The sequence below is a fragment of the Vigna unguiculata genome, chromosome 9, assembly GCF_037176805.1.
Source record: "Vigna unguiculata cultivar grain cowpea cultivar isolate G323 ecotype 2 chromosome 9, ASM3717680v1, whole genome shotgun sequence".
NCBI classification, from domain to species: Eukaryota; Viridiplantae; Streptophyta; class Magnoliopsida; order Fabales; family Fabaceae; genus Vigna; species Vigna unguiculata.
The window spans coordinates 15620576-15646117 of NC_140800.1; the positions used below are offsets into that span (position 1 = coordinate 15620576).

At 32.9% G+C, this 25542-nt stretch overlaps 1 protein-coding gene across 1 annotated transcript in view; it reads right to left on the bottom strand.

Annotated features, from left to right (window-relative positions):
• Window positions 1–8959: 8959 nt before the first annotated feature.
• The window catches only part of GSL8 (glucan synthase-like 8), a 56716-nt gene continuing 40133 nt past the window's right edge, over window positions 8960–25542 (bottom strand). The window contains exons 27-51 of the mRNA XM_085666465.1: window positions 25347–25467; window positions 24659–24753; window positions 23772–23862; window positions 23533–23693; window positions 23324–23433; window positions 22787–22921; window positions 22638–22706; window positions 22365–22536; window positions 19786–19897; window positions 19490–19609; window positions 18939–19054; window positions 18754–18837; window positions 17948–18060; window positions 17179–17231; window positions 16914–17090; window positions 16775–16822; window positions 15427–15585; window positions 11780–11893; window positions 11597–11685; window positions 11347–11505; window positions 10803–10905; window positions 10418–10537; window positions 10184–10234; window positions 9909–10091; window positions 8960–9391 (exon numbers count right to left, since the gene is read on the bottom strand). Coding sequence (XP_085522591.1) covers window positions 9155–9391; window positions 9909–10091; window positions 10184–10234; window positions 10418–10537; window positions 10803–10905; window positions 11347–11505; window positions 11597–11685; window positions 11780–11893; window positions 15427–15585; window positions 16775–16822; window positions 16914–17090; window positions 17179–17231; window positions 17948–18060; window positions 18754–18837; window positions 18939–19054; window positions 19490–19609; window positions 19786–19897; window positions 22365–22536; window positions 22638–22706; window positions 22787–22921; window positions 23324–23433; window positions 23533–23693; window positions 23772–23862; window positions 24659–24753; window positions 25347–25467 — 2992 coding nt within the window. The 3' untranslated portion in view covers window positions 8960–9154. The remainder of the gene's footprint in view (window positions 9392–9908; window positions 10092–10183; window positions 10235–10417; window positions 10538–10802; window positions 10906–11346; window positions 11506–11596; window positions 11686–11779; window positions 11894–15426; window positions 15586–16774; window positions 16823–16913; window positions 17091–17178; window positions 17232–17947; window positions 18061–18753; window positions 18838–18938; window positions 19055–19489; window positions 19610–19785; window positions 19898–22364; window positions 22537–22637; window positions 22707–22786; window positions 22922–23323; window positions 23434–23532; window positions 23694–23771; window positions 23863–24658; window positions 24754–25346; window positions 25468–25542) is intronic.

The following is a 25542-nucleotide window of genomic DNA, read 5'->3' on the forward strand; positions in this document are numbered from 1 at the left end:
GTTTCTTTTCTCTCATTTGGATCATCATTAGATCATTGATGTGAAAATGAAGGTGTTTATGTATGATGAGTGTTCAATTCAATTACGAAGTTGTAATTCAGAAGGATTATTTTTTTTTTGTTAAAATCGTGAAAAAAGGTAGTATGATTGTAGATCATATGTAGAATACACCTTGGTGAGGTAAAAGAACCAATGTTTATTTTGTTCAAGAACTACTCTTTAACAAGTTCATTAACACGTTACCAGCAAATAAATTTTTATCCCATATTTTGTGATCATAATATCCCAATTTAAGTTTGTTTTATTGCTTTATTTTCTTCATTTTAGATTTTTGCTTTTATTCATATGTAATGTTATAGGCAAGTATGATTTGTATTTTTGGTAAAATGAGAGTTGCCATTTGCTTTGATCTTATAGGTAGAATTTAAGTTGGTTTAATTATGTTTTTATCCCTATTTTCGAATTAAAATATCAATTTAGTTCCTATTTTTTTTAGCCATCTCAATTAGGTCTCAAATTTAGTTAAAATGTTTCAAAGTTGCACTTTCTTTTAAGTTTTTGTAAAAGTCGTTATCTGAACCAATGGTGAAACAATGACAAGGACCAGAAATCAAGTTGATTTAAGAATTAAAAATAAATTGAAATTAGGGTTTGTAACTAGACTGTAACAATTTCCACCCTACTGAATTTGAGAACAATCTTCTTCACCTTTATCTTCAACACCCTCTATCTCTCTGGGCTTTTATTCATGTTCTATGTCATTGACATACTTACATGTCTTTAAAGAACTAATGCTGCATGGATCACACTGAAATACTAACCAGATCATTCTTCTACTTTCGAGTTACACTCTCTTGTAACAAAATGAGTGGAGGCAGCTCAAGTTCAAATGAAAAATAAATTGGACTTTTTCATAATATTGTGATTCTGTTGTTTCACTCTTTGTAGGATCTCTGGTGGGTTTTTCCTACCATGAGAGGGGAGACACTTCAACATCTGCTAAAACCATATCATTCCTCCAGCAAACGTATTGATTCTTTTCCTTTCTTTACTTGTATGGCTTAGGTGTTTAAAAACGTAATGGATAAATTTGTGGGACTGAATCTGGAAAGTTGAAAGCTGGGTGTTAGAAGAGATTCAAAAAGGAGTAAACTTCATGGACGAATTGGCCCACTAGTACCTCCAAAAAGTAAATTGATGCTTGAAGCATTTCTTCATCTGGGTCCCTAGATGCCAAGTGAAGTGAAACATATGAATTAGTTGGCCCACAAACTGATGCATATAGGATACTGAAGTTATTCGTTTGGGCCTGCACTTTTGCATAAAACAAAAGATTTTGCAAGTAAAGAACTCAGAAGGGAAGAGGAAGAAATGTTTCATGTCTCCCGTAGAGAGATGCTAAGCAAATCCCATAAAAGGAGAAGTCTATATGATACAACCAGTCCATCAAACATAGTTTTCTCCACAAATCCAGCATCATCCACTCCCATAATAACACCCCTAGATACTTACAAAACTATTTTAAAATTTTACGTTTGAATTTATAAGGTTGTTATTTTTAAACTAATTCTAACCTTTGTGTATAAATTATTGATATATAAATATTTGAAACATCAATTTAAACTTGGAGCTTATAATATAAAAAAAGTCCAATGTAAAATATAAATTTAAACAAACTTAACTTTGTTAAAAATATCAATTTGAATAAAAATATTATTGTAACATTTGTATAAAAGTTATAAATTTGGTCTCAATTTGGAATGACGTGAAATAACACACGCACACACACAGACACACAAACACACACACAGACACAGGCACACACACACACACACACAGACACAGACACACACACACACACATACACACACACACAAGCACACGAACACACATACACACACACACACATACACACAGGCACACAGATACACAAACACACACACACACACACACAGACACACACCCATACACACAGACATACAGACACACACAGACACAAGCACACAGACATAGACACAAACACAAACACACACACACACATAGACACACACAGGCACACACACAGACACACACATGCACACACACACACAGGCACACACACACACACACAGACACACGCACACACACACACACACACAAGCACACACACACAGACACACACATACACACACACAAGCACACACACAAGCACACACACACACACACACATACACACTCATAGGCACACAGGCACAAAGACGCACACAGGCACAAAGACGCACACACACACACAAGCATAGGCACACAGGCACACAGACACACAGGGACATATACACAAACACACACAAGCACACAGATACACATAGACACACACACACACAAAACACATTTAAAAAAATAAAACAAAAAACGAAGATGAATCGAAGATTGAAATCTTATATATATATATATATATATATATATATATATATATATATATATATATATAATCAATCTAAACTTAAAAAATCATTATACTTCCATTCCATTTAAATTATATAGTCACGAATATTTAAATATTTTAGATTACATATTTTGAATGCAATCTTTCTCCAAAACATTCAATCCAATTTTGTTGCCATTATCTTTAATTTTCTTGTCAATACTTATATTTGCTATTAATTTTAGTCTTCTTTTCAATACTTATAACACCAAATAACAATTTCACGTCTATTGAAACCCTAGAATCTTCATCCTCCAGGAACATTTGTGGAAGTGCGAGACTTTCTTTGTAGCTAAAAAAAGTCACTAAGTGGATGTGAGGGGTCATATCTCGTGAGAGGGAGCAGGAGAGAAATATTAGAGAAGAGGAAAGGTAAACACAAACTTTCAATATTGTCTTCGTGTGTATTGTTTAGAATCATCCTTACAAAGGTTAAAAGCCCTATGTTAAATAGACTGTATAAAAAGGGGAAAAGGGAAAACTAACCTTAACTAACCATAACAAAAAATAGGGTTCCAGTACCCTCCCATCAAGTTGGATGATGTATACTCATCATTTTGAGCTTGGGAAGAATAGTTTAAAAAATGAGCGATGGAGAGCTTTGGTAAAGAAGTCGACGAGTTGCTCGGAGGAGTGAATCAGAAGTAAATAGGAGAGTTTTCTATTAAATTTTTCCCAAACCATATGGTGGTGCAAGTCGATGTGTTTCGTTCGTTCGTGGAAAGTTGGATTGTGGGCAATATTTCTAGCTGATTGGATGTCACAATAGAGGACAACTTGATCATTAGGTTGAACATGTAGATCGTGTAGAGGTAACCGAACCACTATAGTTCACAGGTGGTGCTAGCTAAGGCTCTGTAGTTTGTTTCTTGGGTTTCCAAGAAATCAAAGATGTCACTAAGAAAACACAATAGCCAGTGACACTATGTCTTGTGGTAGGACATGTAGCCCAATCGGAGTCGCTGAAAGCCTTCATTTTCATATCATTGGTAGTAGAAAAGAAGATACCATTAATTGGACTAGTTTCGATGTATCTTAGGATGTGTTGTGCGACTTGTCAATGGAAAATGGTAGGTGCCTGCACACTCGTTCTTAGTTGGTCACACTCATTCTTAAGAAAAGTGGAAACCACCTCCCTTTCCTTTGTTATTAATTCTACTTCTTTCTACAAGGTTTCCTTTTTTTTCATCAAGAAGCTCCCACTCAACTAGAGATGACAAATAAACCCGTCCTCATGGGTATTGCCCGAATCCGTCCCCGTTTTCACAGGGAATCCCCGCATTAACTGGGTATGGGTATGGGTATGGGTATGGGTATGGGTATGGGGAATCCCCGATTTTTTCAACTGGGTATAGGGATGGGTATGGGGATAACATATCCCCGCCATAATACCCGTCCCCGTTTAAATTATTAAAATATTCACAATTAATTAAGTAACCATATATATATATATATATATATATATATATATATATATATATATATGTGTGTATTATTTATTTATTTCGTCTAATTATTTGGTTTGTCATGAAACTCATTCGCATTTCAATTATATTTTTCATCTTATCATAACTTTTATGTAATTATGTTAAAAATATGTATGTCAATTAAATAACTTTTATGTCTCATATTTGAATATTTCTATTTTTTTAATATTTTTATTTATTGTATATTTTCCTTTCACATGAGAATGTTTAATACTCTCAATGTAAGTATTTAATATTTCTATTATATTTAATATTTATGTCTCATATTTGAATTTTTTTGTTATTTCTCAACTACTGAGTATATACGTTGATATTTGAAAAGTTTTCTTAGATCTCTAAGATATTTTTCAACTTATCATACCCTTAATTATACATTTGTTTTCTTTTGTGCGATTTCTTTCAATAGTCTCTCAAATTGTTTGTAAACATTTGTTAATTTGTTAATATTTTTATTTATTGTTTATTTTCATTATGTAGAATACTATTTTGATATATGTTATCTATTTATTTTTTATTTTCTAACTCATTATCAATTATACTGTAATTTTTTCACTATAATTATATAAATAACTTTTATTTACTACAATATAAAAATCTAATGTAATTGTCATGAATATTTTTTTATCACCATCCAACATAATTGAAGTTCAAAAGATATAAGATCTATGTTAAAATTTTATTATTATGATTATTATTTGTTCTTTGTATCATTTTGATCAAGTAATATATTATAACTTTTATTAGTGTATAAAAAAGAGATTCATTAGAATTTAAAAGATTGAAGTAAACAAAAATTTAAAATATATTTTAATTTGAATACTTGTTTTCCTTTTATATTTTTAAATTTTATCAACTAGGTTTCATTAATGTTTGCAAATTTAATAAATGTGTTGGTTCTCATGAAATTTTATTTGGTATTATAATTTAAAATATAAATAATTATAATTTATTTTAAACTTTTATTATGATTATTATTTGTTCTTTGTATCATTTTGATCAAATGATGTATTATAACTTTTATTAGTGTATAAAAAAGAGATTCATTAGAATTTAAAAGATTGAAGTAAGAAAACATTTAAAATATATTTTAATTTGAATATTTGTTTTCCTTTTATATTTTTTAAAGAATATTTTTAAATTTTATCAACTAGGTTTCATTAATGTTTGCAAATTTAATAAATGTGTTGGTTCTCATGAAATTTTATTTGGTATTATAATCTAAAATGTAAACAATTATAATTTATTTTAAACTTTTATTATAATTATTATTTGTTCTTTGTATCATTTTGATCAAATGATGTATTATAACTTTTATTAGTGTATAAAAAAGAGATTTATTAGAATTTAAAAGATTGAAGTAAACAAACATTTAAAATATATTTTAATTTGAATTTTTTTTAATTTTTAAAAAAATATTTTTTTATATTTTATCAACTATGTTTCATTATATTTGAAAATTTAATAATTATTTTGGTTTTCATGAAATTTTATTTGGTACTATAATCTGAAATGTAAACAATTATAATTTATTTTAAAGTATTTGATATCGAAGAAATAACTATCCTTATAATATTGAATATTTGATAATATTATGTTTCCTTTACCATAATTTTTAATTATTTTATAAAAATTATTTAAAATTAATGAGTAGTAAGAAAATGAGTATGGATATGGGTACAAGATTATACCCGTTATCCGGTGAGAATGGAATAAAAGTTTGATACCCGTTGAATTTTGGTATGGAAATGAGGATAAATTTTTTTTACAAAAATGGGTATGGGATAGCGAAACCCGTCCCGCCCCGTTGCCATCCCTACGCTCAACTTCAAACATTGCCTTCTCAGCTTTGAGCTTGTCTACCCAACCAAAAGCTCCAACTTCTGAGATCTGACAAGGTCAATCTCCTCCTTTAATTTCGGTTACAAAATTGACAATTCACCAGTTTCACTTTTCACAACCTCGAGTCTCTCCTTGTCAATATCAACTTGTCTTATTTTATTTTACAGTGATGCCAACTACTTCTACATATCTTGTTTTGCTTCTTCAATATTATCTTTCTCCTTTAGCAAAAGCACTTTGTTTAACTCAATCTCCTTTTGAGGAACACTCAACCTTTGATCCTTTTCTTTGACAGCACTTGATAGATCCTTCGGTCATGCTATTTCTTTTATTGTCTTCATATTATTATAAGATAATTTTTTCATGTTGTTTTTTTGTTAAATTACTCTTTTGATCCCTCTATTTGTTATGAAATTTTAGTTTGATTATCAAATTTTTCGTTATCTCAGTTTGGTCTTCATTTTCTTAAAAATGATTCAATTTGGTCCTCACCGTTAACTTTTTTTTTTTTTTTTCAAATTTAGGGTGGTGAAAATTTTCTCTTTTAAGAACTCTCTCATCAAACTTCTTAAAGTGACATTTTTAAGTAATCTTTTTTCATCTTTTTAAGATGTTACAACTCAAATCGCGACAGGACAACGAACTAAAACAGAAAAGAATTTTAAAAGAGGTTTTGGATTCGTTATCATAATTTATTTTGAAAAGACTATGGAAAACCGTAGAGTAAAATATAGTCTTTTATTGACATTTTTATATTAATTTTAATTTTAATTATTATTATTATTATTTAATTATCTGTTGTTGAAAACATTTTTTATTATCCTTAGGGTGCAGAAGTTAAAAACACATGTAAATATCGAGGTCCAACATAAGTAAGAAAACAAATAGGATGGGGGGGCTTCTCCCTGCACCTCCAATGATTTCTCCTGTACCCCCAAAACTTATCTTAATTCCGTCTTTGCCCATGGTTAAAAAATGAGTTATTATTTTTCACTGCACTGCACCCCCAAATACCCTGTGATTCACTGCACTGCACCCCCAAAAGCAGATTCCCTCCTCTGCACCCCCTGCCCCCTGCACACCTCTTCTCCCTCTTCTCTCTCTTCTCCCACACACACAACACAGCACCCACACGTATCCTCCCTCTTCTCCCCCTTCTCTCTCTTCTCCCACACACACAACACAGCACCACCCACGTCCCCCCCTCTTCTTTTTTTTTTTTTTTTCAGGAAACGGATTACACAATCCGTTTGGTTTAAACGGGTGAAATCCGTTTGGTTTTTTTTTTTTTTGGAAACGGATTGTGTAATCCGTTTCCTATTTTTTTTTATTTTTTTTTTAGAAACGGATTCTGAAATCCATGGTTATTTGCAAATTTTTTTAGGAAACGGATTACAGAATCCGTTTCATACACTGTGAAACGGATTCTGTAATCCGTTTCCTAAAAAAATTTGCAAACTTTTATGAATGGACCACAGAATGAATGAAGGACAGAAAAGGACCAGGGAGAAGAGAACGAGAGCAATTGGAATGAAGAACGACGAAACGCGAGAAGAGAAAAATACTAAGAGAGTCAAGTTTTGGGGGTGCATGAGGTTGGTGACGCAGTAAATGAGATTTACTGCGTCCCAACGAATTTCACCCACTCTTATAAATGAGGGTATAACGGTCTTTTTTGGGAGTACAGAAGAAGTCTTGGAGGTGCAGGGAGAAGGCGCCATAGGATGGTGGAGTTATTACATGAGTGTGCAAAAAAATAAACAAGCAGCATAAACCATGATTAAAAGCGGGTGCAGGGATTAAAAACAAGGGTGTAGAATGACAAGCAATACTACACAACAAATGTTGTCTTAGCCCATTAAAAGTTGAAAAACAATACTACACAACAAATATTTAAGGGTTTTTGTTTGTTACACTCCTTAATTGCTACCTTCACTCCCATAACATTGAAAATAATCATTATAGCACAAGTGTTTTATTTGAATATTGGATCTTCTACCTTTAAGTCTTGTTTCATGGTAGTTGTTTTACTTCGTGCATTGATGTTTCATTACAAGAAAAGTGAATATTACTGACGGATAATTTTTAACATATATAAATCCATCGGTAATTGTTACTTTCTGGCGTTCAACCCAATTTAACAGAAATAGCATAAATAATACCATTTTTTGAAAATGGAAACCTAATAGAGACTTATAAAAATAAAGGGACCAAATTGATATTTTTGAACAAAAATGGACACCAAAAGCATAATTTAACCAAACTAATATATCATAATATAAGCTATACCTATTCAAAACTATCTTTGTGTCAGTTTCTCTTCCAATCCAGCCTCACAACTACTCCGTTGTCATACCTACACTATCATTTGCTCACACGAATTTTCATGATCGTGACAGACAGATAACAATGTCATTCATAAAATACACAGGGTAAGCTAGAGATGATTTAAAACTTATAAGTTTTAAATAAAAATAGAACAAAACTACTAATTCATAAAATATTCACAAACAATTTCTAACCATGTATCATCCATAGTCATATTAAACTTTTACAAATCATTCAACATCATTACTGACACAACCTCCATATGTTATCACCCTAAGATTTTGCACCTGTTATTGCTCATTCATTCTTGCTTCACAAGAGCTATAACTGTAACATATTTAGACTTCTCTGATTCATACTCTACCATAGAATGTGATAAGGTGAATTTTATGCCTATCAAACTCGATTTCTACCGGCATTAGACAAGAACCTCGTTTGACTCTCACTTCTAACCCTTTTCCTCTATTTGTTTTCAAGTATTAGTAGAGTCATCTTAATCTTATTTCAATCCCTATCATCAATACATCTCACACAAACCACAAACCAATATGATAATATTCCACTTTGAAAATAACTAACTTCACAACTCTTACAATGATGTAAACCATATAAGCTTACTCAATATATCTATTGTAGAATGAGCCATGATCATTGAACTAAAATACAATAATTATTGATTTTATTTTAGTGACTTTTGTATTTGTAATAGTAGATTGAATGAGTACAAATACGGTGACAAATGCATTTTGGACACATCTTAATTTAGTGAAACTATTAAATTTGTTAACATAGTATTCATGATGAATAATACTTACAAAACTAAAGCTACACGAGAGAATGGGTATTTCATCTAAGCCAACCGGACAAAATGCATTATACAACTGAAGTCGTCAAGAAGACAAAATCTAACAGATCCATTAAAAAATACCTTTCATTTTTTTTAGACTAAATGTACAAAAATTCAACACTGAACTACAAAATAATATACATGTATAATAATATACAAGTCCCGCATGGATAGAATATAAGATGGAAAGTCCTAAGCCTCAACATTGGCTTTATTTCCAGCAAGGATGAGAGAGATTTCAAGACCACGGCTGAAGGCTTGATTGAAGAGAAGCCGAGATTGGAAAGTGGAAATGAAAGGAAACCATGATAAAAATGCTATTGGTGCAAAGATGATCATACCCATTCCAGCATCATACATTCTAGCGAACTCACGGACAGAATCCCACAACCCCAGACTCCAAACTATCTTCTTCCATGCAATTGCTATCTGAAAAGTGTACAAAATTTAACAAACGTTAGAAGCTGTAACTTGCTTCAAATGGATCCGTTCAGTCCTCCTCCTGGAAGATTTAAACGTGTATACACAACGTAGTGTGATTCACGAAAAAGGAAAAAACAGAATTTTAGAATGACAGTGACAATCTGAGGCACCAAATAAGAGTGAACAATGAGTTTTACAGTACTACTTAGGCGAATTATTGAGACAGTAATACCACAACTACATCATGTAATATTGTATTCCTGGTGAGAACTTTTTAGGGAAAACCCTTGCAAAAATACCATCCATCACACTTTATTATAAAAATTATGGGATTTTTATGGAACGCCGTTATTTGTTCTTGAAAGAAACATCAACAACCCTTTTCATTTGATGTAGGGGCACCAAAACACGGGCCTTTTCTAGTTACTAATAGCTAATTCCGATAGGCTGCAATTAAGGTAGCTTTCCAACACAGACATCTATTGTCAAAAGAAAAATCATATAGAAATAAATCAGAACTTACTGACAATATTCCCCATCCAGTAGGGATAAATGCAAGGATGCTTGCGAAAAGGTCAGCTATTGACAATCTAGTAAAGGCAACAACAAGACACACAGCTGTAACAAGGCCTATAGATACGACTCCCTGGGAAAATCTCAACACTAGCTGAAAATCGGCCGACTTTTTTGGGCTATAGGTAAAGATCTGCAAAGCAAGGAAATATTAGAATACTAAAATAAGATGTGTTTAAAAACAGAAATTGTGAAAAAGATCATATTATTAGGAAAAGTCCAAACCTTGAATATCAAGACAATTCCAACCAAGACAGCCCACGAGAATCCATATACCTAAAAAAAATATCGAAGACAGTATATAAGCTCTTATTGTTGAAATACCAGAAGCAATAAGCCTTTTCATAAATACGAGTAGAACATATAGTTAGTACAAAGATGAAAGAAGACATTTATATTATGGTTTATACAAGGACAAAATACATGACAAATATCTATTCCACAGACGAAGATTTTTACCGCAAGCGATGTATCTTTTCCGGTAAGATGCAGCTTATACACAATACCATATTGAAACAAGAAGAACCTTGCACTTAAAATTGTCTCCAAAATGCGACCCCTCAAAGTTTGGATATGCATCTGCATAAAAAGTGAGCACTATTAGATGTTAAATTAATAGATCCGGCATCTGCATGAAGGTTATTCTAGCATGTTGTACATGAAAAATATAAGAGATTGTATATACGTGTATATGGTTGAAAATTTAACTAACTGCTTTATAATGATATAGCTCGAGTGAAAAAAGTGTTGCTCCATTTAGAATAACTAAACCCTCAATCAACTTGAGCATTGCTCTATTTTGACCCTAAACTTATTACAATCAAGTGAAAAATTAAATGTTAACCTGTTCTTCGTCCCACCAAGACTCCCAACTATTTTCTCCTTTTACCCCTACACCTCCTTTGTAAAGAAGCCAACTTGTCCAATCATCAAAATCTTCCACAGTCCTGTTTACCAGCAAATCATACTAGGATGATCAACAATTATTCACACAATAGTATGATTTCAGCACCTTTCCAAAAACATAATGACCCATTTAAAAATCTAGCTGCAATCAACTAAAAAATCAAGGAACACGTATTTTGGTCCTCTCAAAAATACATAACTGCCGTAGTTTTCTCCTTTCATAATGAAGACATCAAAGTGGCCTTCCATTTGTCAATACTTTCATATCAAATTAGTCATCAAATGCCACTTTTGACATCTAATTGGTCCACCAGAAGGATTGGTTTGACATCCAAAATAAAAATTGAAGGAACATTTTAATATATTAATAATAAAAAGATCAAAATAACATTTATTCTCTTTCGGAGGGCCAAATGAGGTGTTTACCATCAAGAAAATATAACATTAAAACCAATGATGTAATCAAGTAGCAGGTGACTTACTTTTGCCACTCGAAACCAGAGGGATTGAAAATGTAAGGTGCAAAAAGCCAAGAAATGACAAGGAACCAACTGCTAAGAGTTACCAAAACATAGGTAACAGCACCTCCCTCTGCATACCCATATGCTATATAAACTATAAGAAGCAGTGCCACTTCAAGCCTGTTGCATTGCAAATAATTAATAATCAAAATGCAGTTTCCTTCAACCTCAACCAAAAGAAGAAATTATAAATCAAGAAAAAATTTCTCACGCTTTGACAAAGTGGCTCCTAGAATATAGTCTGTAATTTTCAGCAAACTTTATGTGACGGACAACAAACCCTCTCCCAGTAGCTCGATACTGTGGTAAAAAATCCCAACACAAATCTAAGTCACTCAAAATAACTATATATGTGAGCTTTTCAAAAAAGTCAACACACAAAAAAAAACCTTACTTTTGCACCTCCATGGAGAATGGTACGTCCAAAATAGTGAGTTCTAGTTCCCAATGAGAACGTAAAGAAGACAGAACACAACTGTAGTTGCATTGTGATGAAACTGAAAATAGCCTGCAAACATTTTATAAAGACCTCACAACCATGTAGAATTATAGCAGCAAGATTAGGGAAAAAGCAAATGAGAAGAGCAAGTTCTATAATAAAACTGAAATATATTTGAGAAATGTAATAACAGAAAACATAGTAGTCAAAACCACACCAAAACAATCAATTCTATCAGGAACCCTTCACCAAAACTGGCATTGCGAATAAATATTATAAACCAGTTCAATTACAACCCTCAATACAAGTTTTAGAAATAACCGTTCAAAACTGGGCAATACCATCCATACTTTTTATTTGGATCAGTTTTGATGTAAGTAGAGAATTATTAGGACAAAATTATCCTTAGAATCTACACATTCATTCCAATAGATTTTATTTCCTCTTTTAAGACAACGTGATTGTTAAAAACAGATGAGTTGAGAATGTAAATTAATGAAATATTTCTTTATAGTCTCACTATTCAAGTTGGTATTAGAGCTACCAATCTTGAGGTTTCTATTTCCACTGCACCATCCGCCAGCTACTGCCATTGCCTTCCCTGAATATAGTGGTGGGACAGAAGTGATTCACACCAGCAATCATAATGGCAGAAGGTTCGTAGCCTTCCGAAAGCTCATTTTGAGTAGATCTGAACTTTTTTTAATCGGCAAACTTGTCATAACTTCTCCCACCCTTTCCCTTTCAACTTTACTACTAAGCCACCTTATAACTCTTGAGTAGATATGAGTGTTTTTCTAATCGGCAAACTTGCCATTTGCTTTTTTTCCCCTATGGCTAAAAATTTGCTCATATGGGTTCTAATGATCTTCCAAATGAGGTGGCTACCTGCCTGTTTGATGGTCAAATAATTATTTGCAATGGAGCCAACACATTCCAGAGGATTCTAAAAGGATGGTCAAGACCAGACAACATAGATTGTGAAGGACCTGGATGTGGCATTCCTCTGCTAAAGAAATTTGGAATTACATAAGTAGCACCTTTTCATAGAAAAAGGATTTTGTTGCCTGTTATGACATTGAAAGCAGGGTGCTTAATTCCAAACTGGATTCTCTCTACATCAAAATATCATGAAATTTTGACTTGATTTTGAATTGAAATAGACCAATATCAAAATCTGAAGATCTACAAAACAAATGCTACCACGCATGATGAACCTTTTGAAAGAGGAAGAATCTTTCAATTTCTATATGGATGGCAGTGTCCTTTACTGGAGGAAACTGCAACACAAGCTTTTCAATGACAACAGGAAAAGGGGCTGTCATGCAATCAAATATTCGAGGAAAGCCCACTGTAAAAGGCAACCATGGAGAACATTGCTCATACAGTACAATATCTAGGCATACTAAGGAAACATGCTTCAGCCTCCATTTAGCATATTAGGAACATTAGAGCTCATTCTATTACTAACAAAGATAGGTGCACACTTGTGTTTAGCAACCTAACACACCTCACCATTAAACCTATTTTCTAAAAAAGAAAGGTGTCCTAGGTGACAATGGAATGATTACGCTTTTTCTTTGTTCATCATGGGAGACTAAAAAAGATGGGGTGACTTCCAATAAGAAAATTGTGATCCTCAATGTAGTAAAGGTCATTCATTCTCAAGCATTACATGAGAGACCCTCCGCAAGTTTTTGTATAGAAACTAAATTGGTAGACAATCTACAGACATGAAAGACATTTTTCAGTATTATGGACAAAACTTATTTGGATCTCTCCTTGTCCCGTTCTAATTATAAGGGTTTCATCCGATGTGGAAATATTCTTTTATTGCTAGAGCATGGAGAATATGGGAGAAGTATTAGGAACTCGTAGTCAGTGGTTCCAGAACCTAGTATCCAATAATGGGTATATTAGAAACATTAATTCGACTAGAGGAACATGTACTTGTGGGCTTCTCCAATTTACTAAGGAGGGATCCTATTGTTTCAATCTCCTCATGATTCAGCTGGACAAACTTTCTCTCCCATTCTCAGCTTTAAGGTTTTTCATGTAATTTATAGTACTTATCCTTTGTGTAGTGTGATTTGTTACAATAGGTACACTAAATCCACCCGTTTTTTTTCCAATATGGGAAATCCACCTTTCCTTTGATTAGCAACCATGGCAATCCTTTTTCAACCACGAATGTTGAACTCCCAATATTTGGAATCTCCAGCATCAACTCTCTCCTTCTTTTTTCACCCTGAACAATATACCACTTCATTATGTTTTGTGATTTTCTCCTTTCCCAGGATTTGGATTTAGACCTAGTCATATATCCATGTAATGATTCAAATCCATCCATAGGGCCTAGAGTTTATTGGCATATTTGTAACTGATTTGTTTCCTTGTCTTTTTTATAAGATCATGTTAGGCATTACAATGAAACTTTGACAACCTAGTTGGCACATTAAAGAGCATGAGGGGATCAAACGGAACCTTATGCAAAGAAAAAACAGCCACCAAAAACTAACAAAACCTAAACTCCGGGAGGTTTAAAAAATTTCTAAAAATAGAAAAATGAACACAGGAAGGTAAAGAATCAAACAAAAGAAAAACCAGTCTATTAACAAGAGCAATGTCAGCAAAACCATCAGCATATTTATGACCCTAACGAAAGATATGGGAGACTCTAAACTCCATATCTTTGCAAATGTTAAGAACCTTCTGCCAACTAGCTTTCAACCTCCACAGTAAACCATTTCAAACTAAAGAGGAGTGACATTGAAGTTAGAAGCATTTCAAGATTTTAGCTTTAGAGATCTCTATTGCAAGAATGGCAGCCATCAACTCATCACATGATTTCTAGCTTTCCATCTAATCCAAACAACGAAGGTTATAGTAAGCCTAATGTCACAAATTATAGGGCTAGCTCTTTTAGAGAGAAAAAACAAGAAAAATTAGGAAAAACAAAAGTTAACCAGGAGAAAAGATTCTTAGCAAAAACACACTCAGAAAAAAATGACTCAAACTTTCCTCATGAAGATCACATAAAATGCAACTCAATATAAGCTAATGCCTCGTGGTATAAACGATCATGTAACAACATCCACAGAACTAAAGGTTTAGCTAGTGGAATGTTATTAGACCAAATAGTCTTCCCAAAGAATGAGAAACAAAACTGGTATTAGACCAACATCACGAGCAGTCTTCATATTAAGTGTCCATCATCTAAACAGGTTCATAAACCTTGTAATAATAACTAAGAAATTGATGTTACCAATATCCTCAATATTGCTTAAAGAAATTGGGATGTGCAAACCAAGGTCATTCTTGGCATCACAAACCTTAGACCCAAAACAACAGAAGATGACCCATGATGCTAAGACATAGAAGTATTAAAAAGCCGAGCATCACTCCAGAAATTAACAGATTGATTGTTACCAATGATCTATTTAGAATTTTGGAGAGAAAAATCATGTTAATCATTAATACCAGGCCAAATAGATGAAGGCTAATATAAAAATACAGAATAAAAATACAGCAAGGCTAATATATAACTTCCTAAATGCATCAGGAGCAATCACAGTTTTGACATTCTTAACAAGTAAACTAACCTTCAGCAGTCCTAATTCAAGTATAAAACCCATTATCATTGGTACTGCAGTAAAAACGCCAATCTGAACCAAAAATTGAGCATTCAAAGCTGCATCAAGTGCTGTGTTACCCGCCAATTTTGCCTTATCTGAGACAGCTTCGTCAAGACCAGAAAATGCCTGAAAGAGGAAGCATCATCAAGGAAGAAAATCAGTTTTTAAGGAAAAGTGAAGAGTAGAGATTTATGGCCAAATTGTAGACTTTAGATAAATTTCAGCAAATTATTTGCATCACAATTGCAGATATAACATGCAAACCAGATGAAAATGAAATCTTTACCTAACTATTAATTTCACAACGCTAAAAGGTGATTAAATAATAAAACTTGCCAACTGTCTCATTAGGATTTTGTTACACATGGCAAGATAAAAGTCAGAATATCTGCTACTAAAATGCCAATATACAAGTCAGTGCAAGAGTGATTTTAGTACTACAGAATAAAGGGTGAAGCCAAATTAACAGGTAACCTAGCATTGAATTTTATGAAAGCCTCCACCCAAATGAATTCCAATTTATCTTGCTCAAGTTCATGAAGCCAATGCAACCCACAACTCTTTTACCATAATTATAGCTCCATATATGAAGTATATGTCAATTAATCATCAACATAGAACTAATCGTTGTTATTCCTCAGCAAGAACTTATTGCATTACACTAGTCAAATGATCACCCAAGTTCTGAAGACTAATAACTGAAAACAGCTATATTGAATGGCAGTGAATAATTTCACGAATAATTACAGTAACAGTTCTACTATTTGAGCACAAGAAAAAATACACCCCTTTTGGGGACAATAGTTGATGTTCGAGAAACATTTAGTTAATCTAACTTCTAGAATAAATAGTCCTAAATGGGATTTATTGAAAGATACTATGTGCTTTGTGCTAAACCTAGTTCCTAGATGTATCTCTTAGAATTCTTTTCTCTTCCCTCTCATACATTGTACCTGATGTATCCAAAATGATTATAAATATGAGATCCTAAGGGAGGGAAACACACTCTTAAATTCCTTCTAATATTCTTGTGTATCTTTCTCAAGTCTAACAAGTTACAAAGCAAGAAAGAAAAGACGATCATCTCAGCAAATTTACATAGAAATAATAGCATCAACTTATTTATGCAAAAAGCAAGGCAATAAATTTATCAGTATAGAAAAGAAAAATTGATAGAGGGAAACATAGATATCAAATAATCAGGAGGATATTATTTAAATCCTTCTACAGTAAGGTGATACAAGAATGCATAGCAAAAGGAGTCCAAAAAGTGGTGCAAGACAGAAAGATAACTGAACAAGTCGTGTTGAATTACCAGGTATGCTCTTCCATATAAGAATACATATACAGTAAGGACTGTCATCTGCAAGAGTAAAAATAAAATTTATTAGACAACCAAGACAAGTTAATGTTACTCATTTTCAACAAAAAATTTCAGAGACTAAGAACTATACCATGGTGCAGACATAATAACCCACAGTTGTGAAGAAGAAAGAAAGCATTCTGAAGAAATCAAAAAGTTGTCCAAGCCTGTAAATATCCCTGCTAAGAACTTGCTCTCCATTACCACCGGCCACTTTCCCCTCAAAGAGTGCAATCTGATTCAACCCAACATCCCTTCCTTTTCCAACCTACAGAAGATAGCAGTTAGAATAAGAGAAAGAAGAGTTGCATTGAACCGAATGCAGAAAGCATCCAATAGCTACATATATTTTCAACCTGAATGTATTCATGGTGTGTGATATTTCCAAGCCGCAATGTGGAGTTGAAACCTGTAGTATACCATGACTTGAATCCATAAGATTAATTACACAAAAAAGGTCAACATAAAACTAAAAAAACACTAGGAAGATAAAAGAGTTCAAAGTAGAATATCATATCCATTATGCCTAACAGAAGGTAATAAGAGACAAACTCCAATCCTATGCATTTTATAATATTACATTTTAAAAGCATATCATCAATTTGATAGCAATTACTCATTGTCTAACTTTGTCCATGCTGTTTTTTAATTTTATTTCTTCAAAATTAAAAAGTAAACCCTTAAAGTTCAACAAAAGATTAAATTCCATTTTTAAGCCAGTTTTTCTATGTAGTTGTTTCCCAAGAGTTTTCATGCTCTTCCTGTAGATTTTGAGTACTGGATTGGTATCCTCTACATCAATTTTTGGGGACTCTATTGGTCTTTTCCTCAAATGAAAAAAATCATCTTTTGTAGATTCTCTCATGTTTGCCTTAATAGATGAACTTTAAATTTCTATCTATTCCTCATCTTATCTTTTGCCTCGATTGCCACTCATTCACAATAGCATTGATCATTGGGAAATACAGATTCCTTTTGAAAACACATGATCTTCATTCAAAATATGGCAGTTATCATTGTAATAGGATAGTTCTTAAATAGATATGAAATTAACTGAATAGGATGTCTTAAGATTAAAATTCCAGGGTGACCTCAAATGAAAGTAGGTCGCAATGTAATTCTTACCAGCATATATATCTTCACTAATATTAATAACACGGGATGCCTTACTAATCCCTCCTCGAGTTATGTGAAATATTCTGTCAAATACATCGGGGTGTCCATAGTGCATACGAACTCTGCAATATTTTTATTCCCAATTAAGAAAAAAGGATGAATTGATTCAAAAGATCTACAAAAATGCATAGCTTCATACAATATAAAATTGAAAATGACGATACTGACATATCTTCTACTGAACCAATGCATAAAACCATAGCTGATTTCTCGGTTTTAAAATATTTTGGTATTACTACTCGGTTTGGAAAGCTTCATTTTATAATAGGTATCAACTTATTATTATGTACAGGAGTATTTAGCTTCTTTTGAAGCTTGTCGTGTATTTTTTTTATCATGGGTTTGGTCTAGTTCCCTCATGATGCCTTATTCTTTATTTTTTCCTTTTAATATTATTTTTCATGTAAAGGCAAATGATAGATGTGCTTTGAGATTCAGCATAATTGAGATGCTAAAGTGCATAATGATTCCTAGCATGAGTTTTTGATTAAAGAGCAAAACAGCTGATTTTTCCTCAGGAGAATGATCATATATAGTTTATAGCAAGATAATAAGCCTTGTACTATAGCTAATTGGATCGTAAATTCACCAAATTAATTCATTATTAAATGGCATGGTTACAATGTTATGCTTGTACAAATCCATAGGCATGGTTGGTTATAAATGTCCAGATGTATTATGCTATGAATTGGCCAATTTTAAATAATGAGAAAATTTTGCTTTTCCATTGACAATGAACCCCAAACTAAACTTACTTGAGAGGATTGGCTAAAACTCGTTGTGCCAAGGTTACAAAACTAGTTTCTTGATTTGACATGAACCAAGCCAACGATGAAACACTGCAGCAGGTGTGAAGCAAGCAATATATAAGCAAGATAAAGACAGTGAAAGCTCAATAATACCACCTTGTTTATCAAATTCATAAATGTCAATGCCAAACCTTCCGGTGAAAACATGTTCCCTTACTCCAAGAATGCTTGGAGGGCGAAGGCCATGATTCGCATGAAACTCCTCCAGAAGATTTCTCATTTTCATTGCTTCCTCAAGATAATTGTCCTTCAGATTCAAATTATCAGATTAAATTACATAAACTTAATTTGCCAAGTCAAACAAAGACAGAGAACGTACCATACTTTATAATATGTTTAGTCTTTAAGAGAAACATATATCAAGAAAACATTTTTACTTTTACATGGAATTAAGTGACAGAAATACTAATTTAAAATATGAATACAAGTAATTTAAATATTCAATAATTGAACAGTGCAACCAAATAAGAAAACTTTAACCAGATTTTATATAGCTAATTAAGGCTTTTGAATTTATAGTGGAAAAACCAAAACATGAAAATTTAGATGAAAAGAAAAGTCTATACCTTAAGTCCTTCTCATTTGTTGTATCACAATTTAAAACATCTTGTAATAAAAAAATGTATAAAAGATGGCAAAGAGAACAAGAAAACAAATGATATCATATGAAACATGTCTTCACCTGATTCATGTCAATAGTTTGAACAGCTTCACCACGAGTGAAAATTATCGCGTGGTTTTGATTTTCAGGTTTTCCTTCTCCAAGCTTTGGATCTCCAGGAAGTTTAATAGAATATATTTCCTGTGTACAAGGTGAAAATAAGGAACATGTTATAGAAATGAAAAACAAAGACGACAGTAAAAAGTAAAATATATAAAACAAAACTAGTATTTTTCTTCATTAGAATGGAATAATAACTTATAATTGACAACACAAGAATATAATATCCCAGACTAGAATATATAGTTTTTCTCCACCTGATCTTTCCCATTTATATCGGCTTTGACAAGCTTTGAATAAAACACTTTCGAACTATTTGCATCAGATGGTTCATCAGAATGAATAAAAGCAACTCGAAGTGCCTCATTCCTGATAATGAAGAAAAAATCTTAATATTACATAATATATAGCACCAAAAGTATTGAAGAAAAATGAAAAACTGAAATTGTAATAAAGAAACCGTCTATTCTTGAAAAAAGTTACTAGAGCCCCATTCTATTACTTGAAGGGTTGTGAAACTCGAGAGTTTAGAAAACTCGTGAGAGCTCGTAAACTCGTAATTTCAGTTTTGAATTACAACATTAAAAAACTGATAAAGCCAACTAGGAATACAGGGTATTCGAAGATTGATAACGAACAATAGGGATTCTAATGTGAGAATAGAATCCGAATCTCATTCACAGGCAAGAGTATAGAGGATACAGAAGGGAAAATTGTTCTCTGAAAAGAATGAATGAATGCCTCATAACAGAATGCATTCTTCCTATTTATTAGTTACTAACAGCCTTTAACTAACTTCCTAACAGAAACAGCAACCACTATACGTATTTTATACTCTTATACGGTCCTTATATACAATGATCGTATCAAAAACATATTATACAATTATTAAATAACTAAAAGTAATCCCTAATTCTTAATTAAAAAAAGAAATTAAAAGTCCTAATTAATTAAAAAATCTAATATATATTACCTTTCCTAAAAGCTGTAGCACACCACCTAACAAATTACAACCATTAATCCCTTTCTCCAAAAGAGTGCGGTGCAACAGCTAACCAGAAAAAGACCCGCCTTTTTGGAATAGAAAACAAGACCCGACACTTAGATGGGGAAGAATGAAAATGGAGACCGGCGACACGAATGACTGTGCGATGAGCGATAACGCAGTGAGCAAGCGGTGGCACAACGAGCGGCGAGAGCGACGATGACACAGTGAGGAGACAATTGCGCGGTGAAACCCTAATCTAATCACAACGAGTTTTTCTTTTCTTTTCGAGTTTCACACACCAAACTACTATTGTTGATGTTGTTTTGGATTCAAAAATTTTCTGCTTTAACAAACTCGCGAGTTTGGGCGAATTAACCGAGTTCACTCCCGATTCTACCGAGTTTATACCGAGTTAACTCGAAAGCGGTGTGTAGAAACGTAAACTCGTCAGAGTTAACTCACAAGTTTGATAATCATGATTAATTGAAATATGAGCATTGTTCAGTTGCCCTCACTTAATAAAATCTTTAGTTTAGAACCTAATCTTGCAAATTTCATTTATTTATATTAGAAACAGAAAGTGATATTGCATTACTTGAGAATAGACTTTTGTAGAACATGTTGAACTGGCCAAGTTGCAACAGAAGAAAAGAAAACATAGAAAACTTAGTTATCTTTTGTTATTGATGGAACATACAGTTATCTTTAAGTCTAACTCAACCCCACAAAATTAGTTTGTAAGATGAGGTTTACACCCACATAGAATACATATAAATTTGTCTTATCTTTAGTCGATGTGGGATCTTCAACATACCTCCCTCACACTAAGAGCATATACATCTTTAGCGTGAGACTAGATATTAATGAGTTATCTGATAGCGGATAATACGATAGATCCAACAGACAACAAATTTGACTAGGATAGACTTCAGATGGCTTGATACCATCTTAAGAAGTAAATCTTATCCCTAAGTCAACCTTATAAAACTGGTTTGTAAGGTGAGGTTTACATCCACTTTTATATTGTAAGTTGACTTATTTCTAGACGATGTGGGATATCCAATAGAATTAAAGATGGAATGCACTACAAGGTTACACGGAGAAGGTTCATCTCTTTTCCTCTTGTGCGGCTTGAGGGCTGGCATGAAAGTGTTCCTTTTCAGAAGATATAATAAAACCAAAAAAAAAAAAACATAAAAGACCAAATGCTCCACAGAACATGATCGTGTTGTGTCACTCCACTCTTCCGCAATAGCAACTTGACTTTAAAATACAACACTATTCTCTACAAGTGCAATTGACTACTATAGAGCAATTAATCTCACAATTTTTTTATCATCTCTAACAGTTAAGCTACGCAATGCTATGGTACTGCTATATAAGATGTGAAAACACTAAGCTACTGCTGGACAAGATCAAGAAAATGTATAGGAGTCATTCTCTATTTTTCTGTGAACAAATTATGTTCTTATTATGCAGATCAAAGACTACAATGGAGTGTTTATAGAGTCAGAGGCCACAACTATCAATGCTAATATCTCAAGAACAAGAACAAGGGGTAACTCAATAAACTTTCAGTGATAGTGATTCCACATGAAGTTCATATCACTTGGATAAAAAATGAACCCTATGAGATGACCTATCAGTAATATCCTTCCTAATTAGAACAACTTCCACTATAAAATAATAAAATTCTTAAGCAAACAAATTAAGAAGTTTGGAGTTCCAAGGCTTCCTCAAAACACATGAAGAGGTACACAGTATGGAATCCCGTATATAACATACATTCATATTATTAGAGTATTTACTTGATTAGCACTTGGAAAAAGTGAGCACATAAATTGATACCTCTGTAACAATAAAGCTATATCTGCAGCCTCTGGTGCCTTCCTCTGCTTTTGTTGACCATAAATTTGGCATGATACAACATAAGTAAACTTCAAATCTGCTTGTGCCCGTGATTCACGAGATAATTCAAAATCTTGACTTGTAATGAAGTTGTTTTGAGGATAATTGTCCACTGTTAAAAAAATAGATTGCCAGAAAAATATCTATGTCAAACTTCATTAGAACCAAAATCAGAATAACATACTGCAGTCCACAACATTCATATTCAGATACCTCCAAGTGATCTGCCCTCCAGAAAACTCTGCAGCATTAAAGCCCTCCTATAGTACATCATACCACGCACTGGAAATACAGTAATTATGCCTCAACTTATGTCTTATGAAAACAGAAAACACAAATAAGAGATCTTAGAAATTTCTAACCTGTCCTAGCAAGAGTCTGCCCTCGATAAGAAGCCCAAAAACGAAGTTCCAAGGCATCACTAGAACTTTCTTGAAGTTCTGCATCCCCAGTGGATGCTCCTCGACCAATTCTTTCAAGAAAGTTTTCCCATTCATCTAAAATACAAAATTATTCAAACTCTATCCCAAAATAACATGATCAGAGATGAAAAAAAAACGTCTCCTGTCCTTCACCAATCTCTAAATAGATTCTGCTTTTAGTATAACAGCGTCTTGACAGATATTAAGGTGATAAATTCACTTTCCTTTTGTTTCTTCACCCTTTAAAAATGATTATAATTGGAGTGACCATGGAAGTGATGTATTTTGCATGGAAAGCAACTAGGAATGAACATTCAAGAACAAAACAACTTTCAACAAATAAAAATTCAAGAGCAATTGACATGTGAAGAAATAATGAATGTATAATAACGATAACTAGAGCCAAACCAGTGTTCTGAACTTTGACATGTGTTTATTCTTTGTGAGGGGAGAGGATATAAGAACAAGAAATATTACCCGGAAATATCTTTTGAAGGTAGAAAAGAGTAGATATTCCATCTTCGTTCTCTTTATGCAATTCGGAAGTACCATAAAGAACAGTTTCGCTATAGTATGGAGTGAAAACACTATACAAAATAAAAAACAAAAGGAAAAGGTGAATATGGAGCACAAGAAAGAAGTAAAAGAAAATTCACCACAAACCTTTTGGATACACATGCGTATACCTGAACGGCAACATTTCACTAACAGGCTTTGCTGAAGGCATATCCATAAATAATGAATTTGTAAAAAACTCTAATCTTCTCCTGGCTTCAAGATTTTTTGGAACATTTGCTGCTGAATCCTTTACTGTAAGAAGAAGATGCAACCGCTTCACAAGCTCTTTCTACAACCAGAAAAATTACTTTAATGTATTTAAATATAAAAAAAAGGGATGAATTGAATGGAAATTAAAGGAACTTACAATTTCAGGATCATTAGGCCAAATTATCCTAGAAAAGAGTCGTCCCTCGTCCCTAGCTCTAGCTAAAAGGTTCCATGTATCGAGATTCTCCCTGGAAAATTAAGAAGTTCACAAAGGTTGGTTTCAATTTCCTCGGCTAACATTTTCATATCATTTCTGTTCCTCTATCGTGGTGTTTCTCACATTAATTCCCAAGAAACTCCTTGGAAATTGGGTTATTAGTAACAGCAGCCTGGGTCATATTGACACATCTGATCCTCGAAGAGTAACCCACAACTTTAAAGTAAAGGTTGTACACTAGACAAGAGGAAGCACCAGCAAATTTGATCAATTATTTTCAGAATGTAAGGGTATATTATTCAAAGCAAAATGGCAGAAAAATAAGGTTCCATTGAAAAATCCAATTCATTATCCTACTTTTCTAAATGAAGTTACAACATGTTGATATGTTGATTGCAATCCAGTATCTAGAGGAAAGCACAATCAATCTCAAAAATTATTTAGTGAAAATAAGGGACAAAAAATGTAAGCATTAAATTAGCTATGACTTGAACCTCTGGTTTTAGATGATGAAATTACATAATTTTAGTTATCATAAAAAAGTGTTTTAAATTTGGCTTTTGCCAACTTTAACCTCCATCCTCATCTTTTGATGAACTAACCTAGTTTGGGAAAGAAGAGGACTTTCAACTAAACAGTAAGATCTAACATTATTATAGTAGAGGGACAAACGCCGTAAGAAAGTATAGGGTAGAAGACTGAATTGATTCAAACAAGTATAGGACAAAATCAAAACAAGCACACTTAAAGTCAAAAATTGCTAATTTTTCCCCAAAATGCTACCTAGTCTAACAGAGCATACATATCATACTTATGCAAGCATATACCTTAAATCTGAGGAAACCAGTTCATGAGTTACAACTTCATACAGGTCATGTACAGCTTTTGCAGCACCTTTAGCAAGTTCAGGATCATTTCGAATCTGAAATAAGTATATGAAAAATGCATCCCCATCAAATAAATACATATTAAGAATGCATCCACATCAAACACCGCTAAATGATAGGATAGTCTATATGGTTCTATGATTTCGTTCATAAAATATTGTACCATAATAAAAGCAAACACCATAATTTATTAAAGAGCAAACAGACACCTCACATACAACTAAATTTAGTTTTTTCAGACTTTTAGAGATACTTCTCTTTTCTGTTTTCTGTGTCTCCTTAATAACAGTTGTATAAGTTTCTGTAATAGAGAATTACAACTCTTTTTCAGTTTGAAAACATTCTGTTCGCCATAAGTTTTTTCATTCAATACACACGTGAATGAGGTTGTTCAAATAGTAAGCAAACTCACAAGTTATATTTCTTGGCCTAGAAACCAGTTAAAATCTTCACAACAAATAATAAGAGATTTAGCCAAACTCGTACAAAAAAAAAAAAAACACATCAAAAGAATTGGTTGACCAACTTAAATTCAGGGAAACATGAGTTAGAAACTTAATTCAATATATACAGACACAAAAATATTCAAATTCAAATTAACAAAAATAGTAGTAAACAGGCAAATTACCAGGAGTCCGGACAATGCTGTAAGTCTTGATAAAACAACTGGAAGCTTCTTTAGAGACAAGGTTAAAACAAGTGAACCCTCTACAATACTGTTATTGATCTCACGAAAAATTCTTTCCACCCTGTCAAAATATTGGTAATCTTTCATGAAACATATGTAAGCAAAGCAGAAAGCAATGCACTGATAAAGAGAGAAG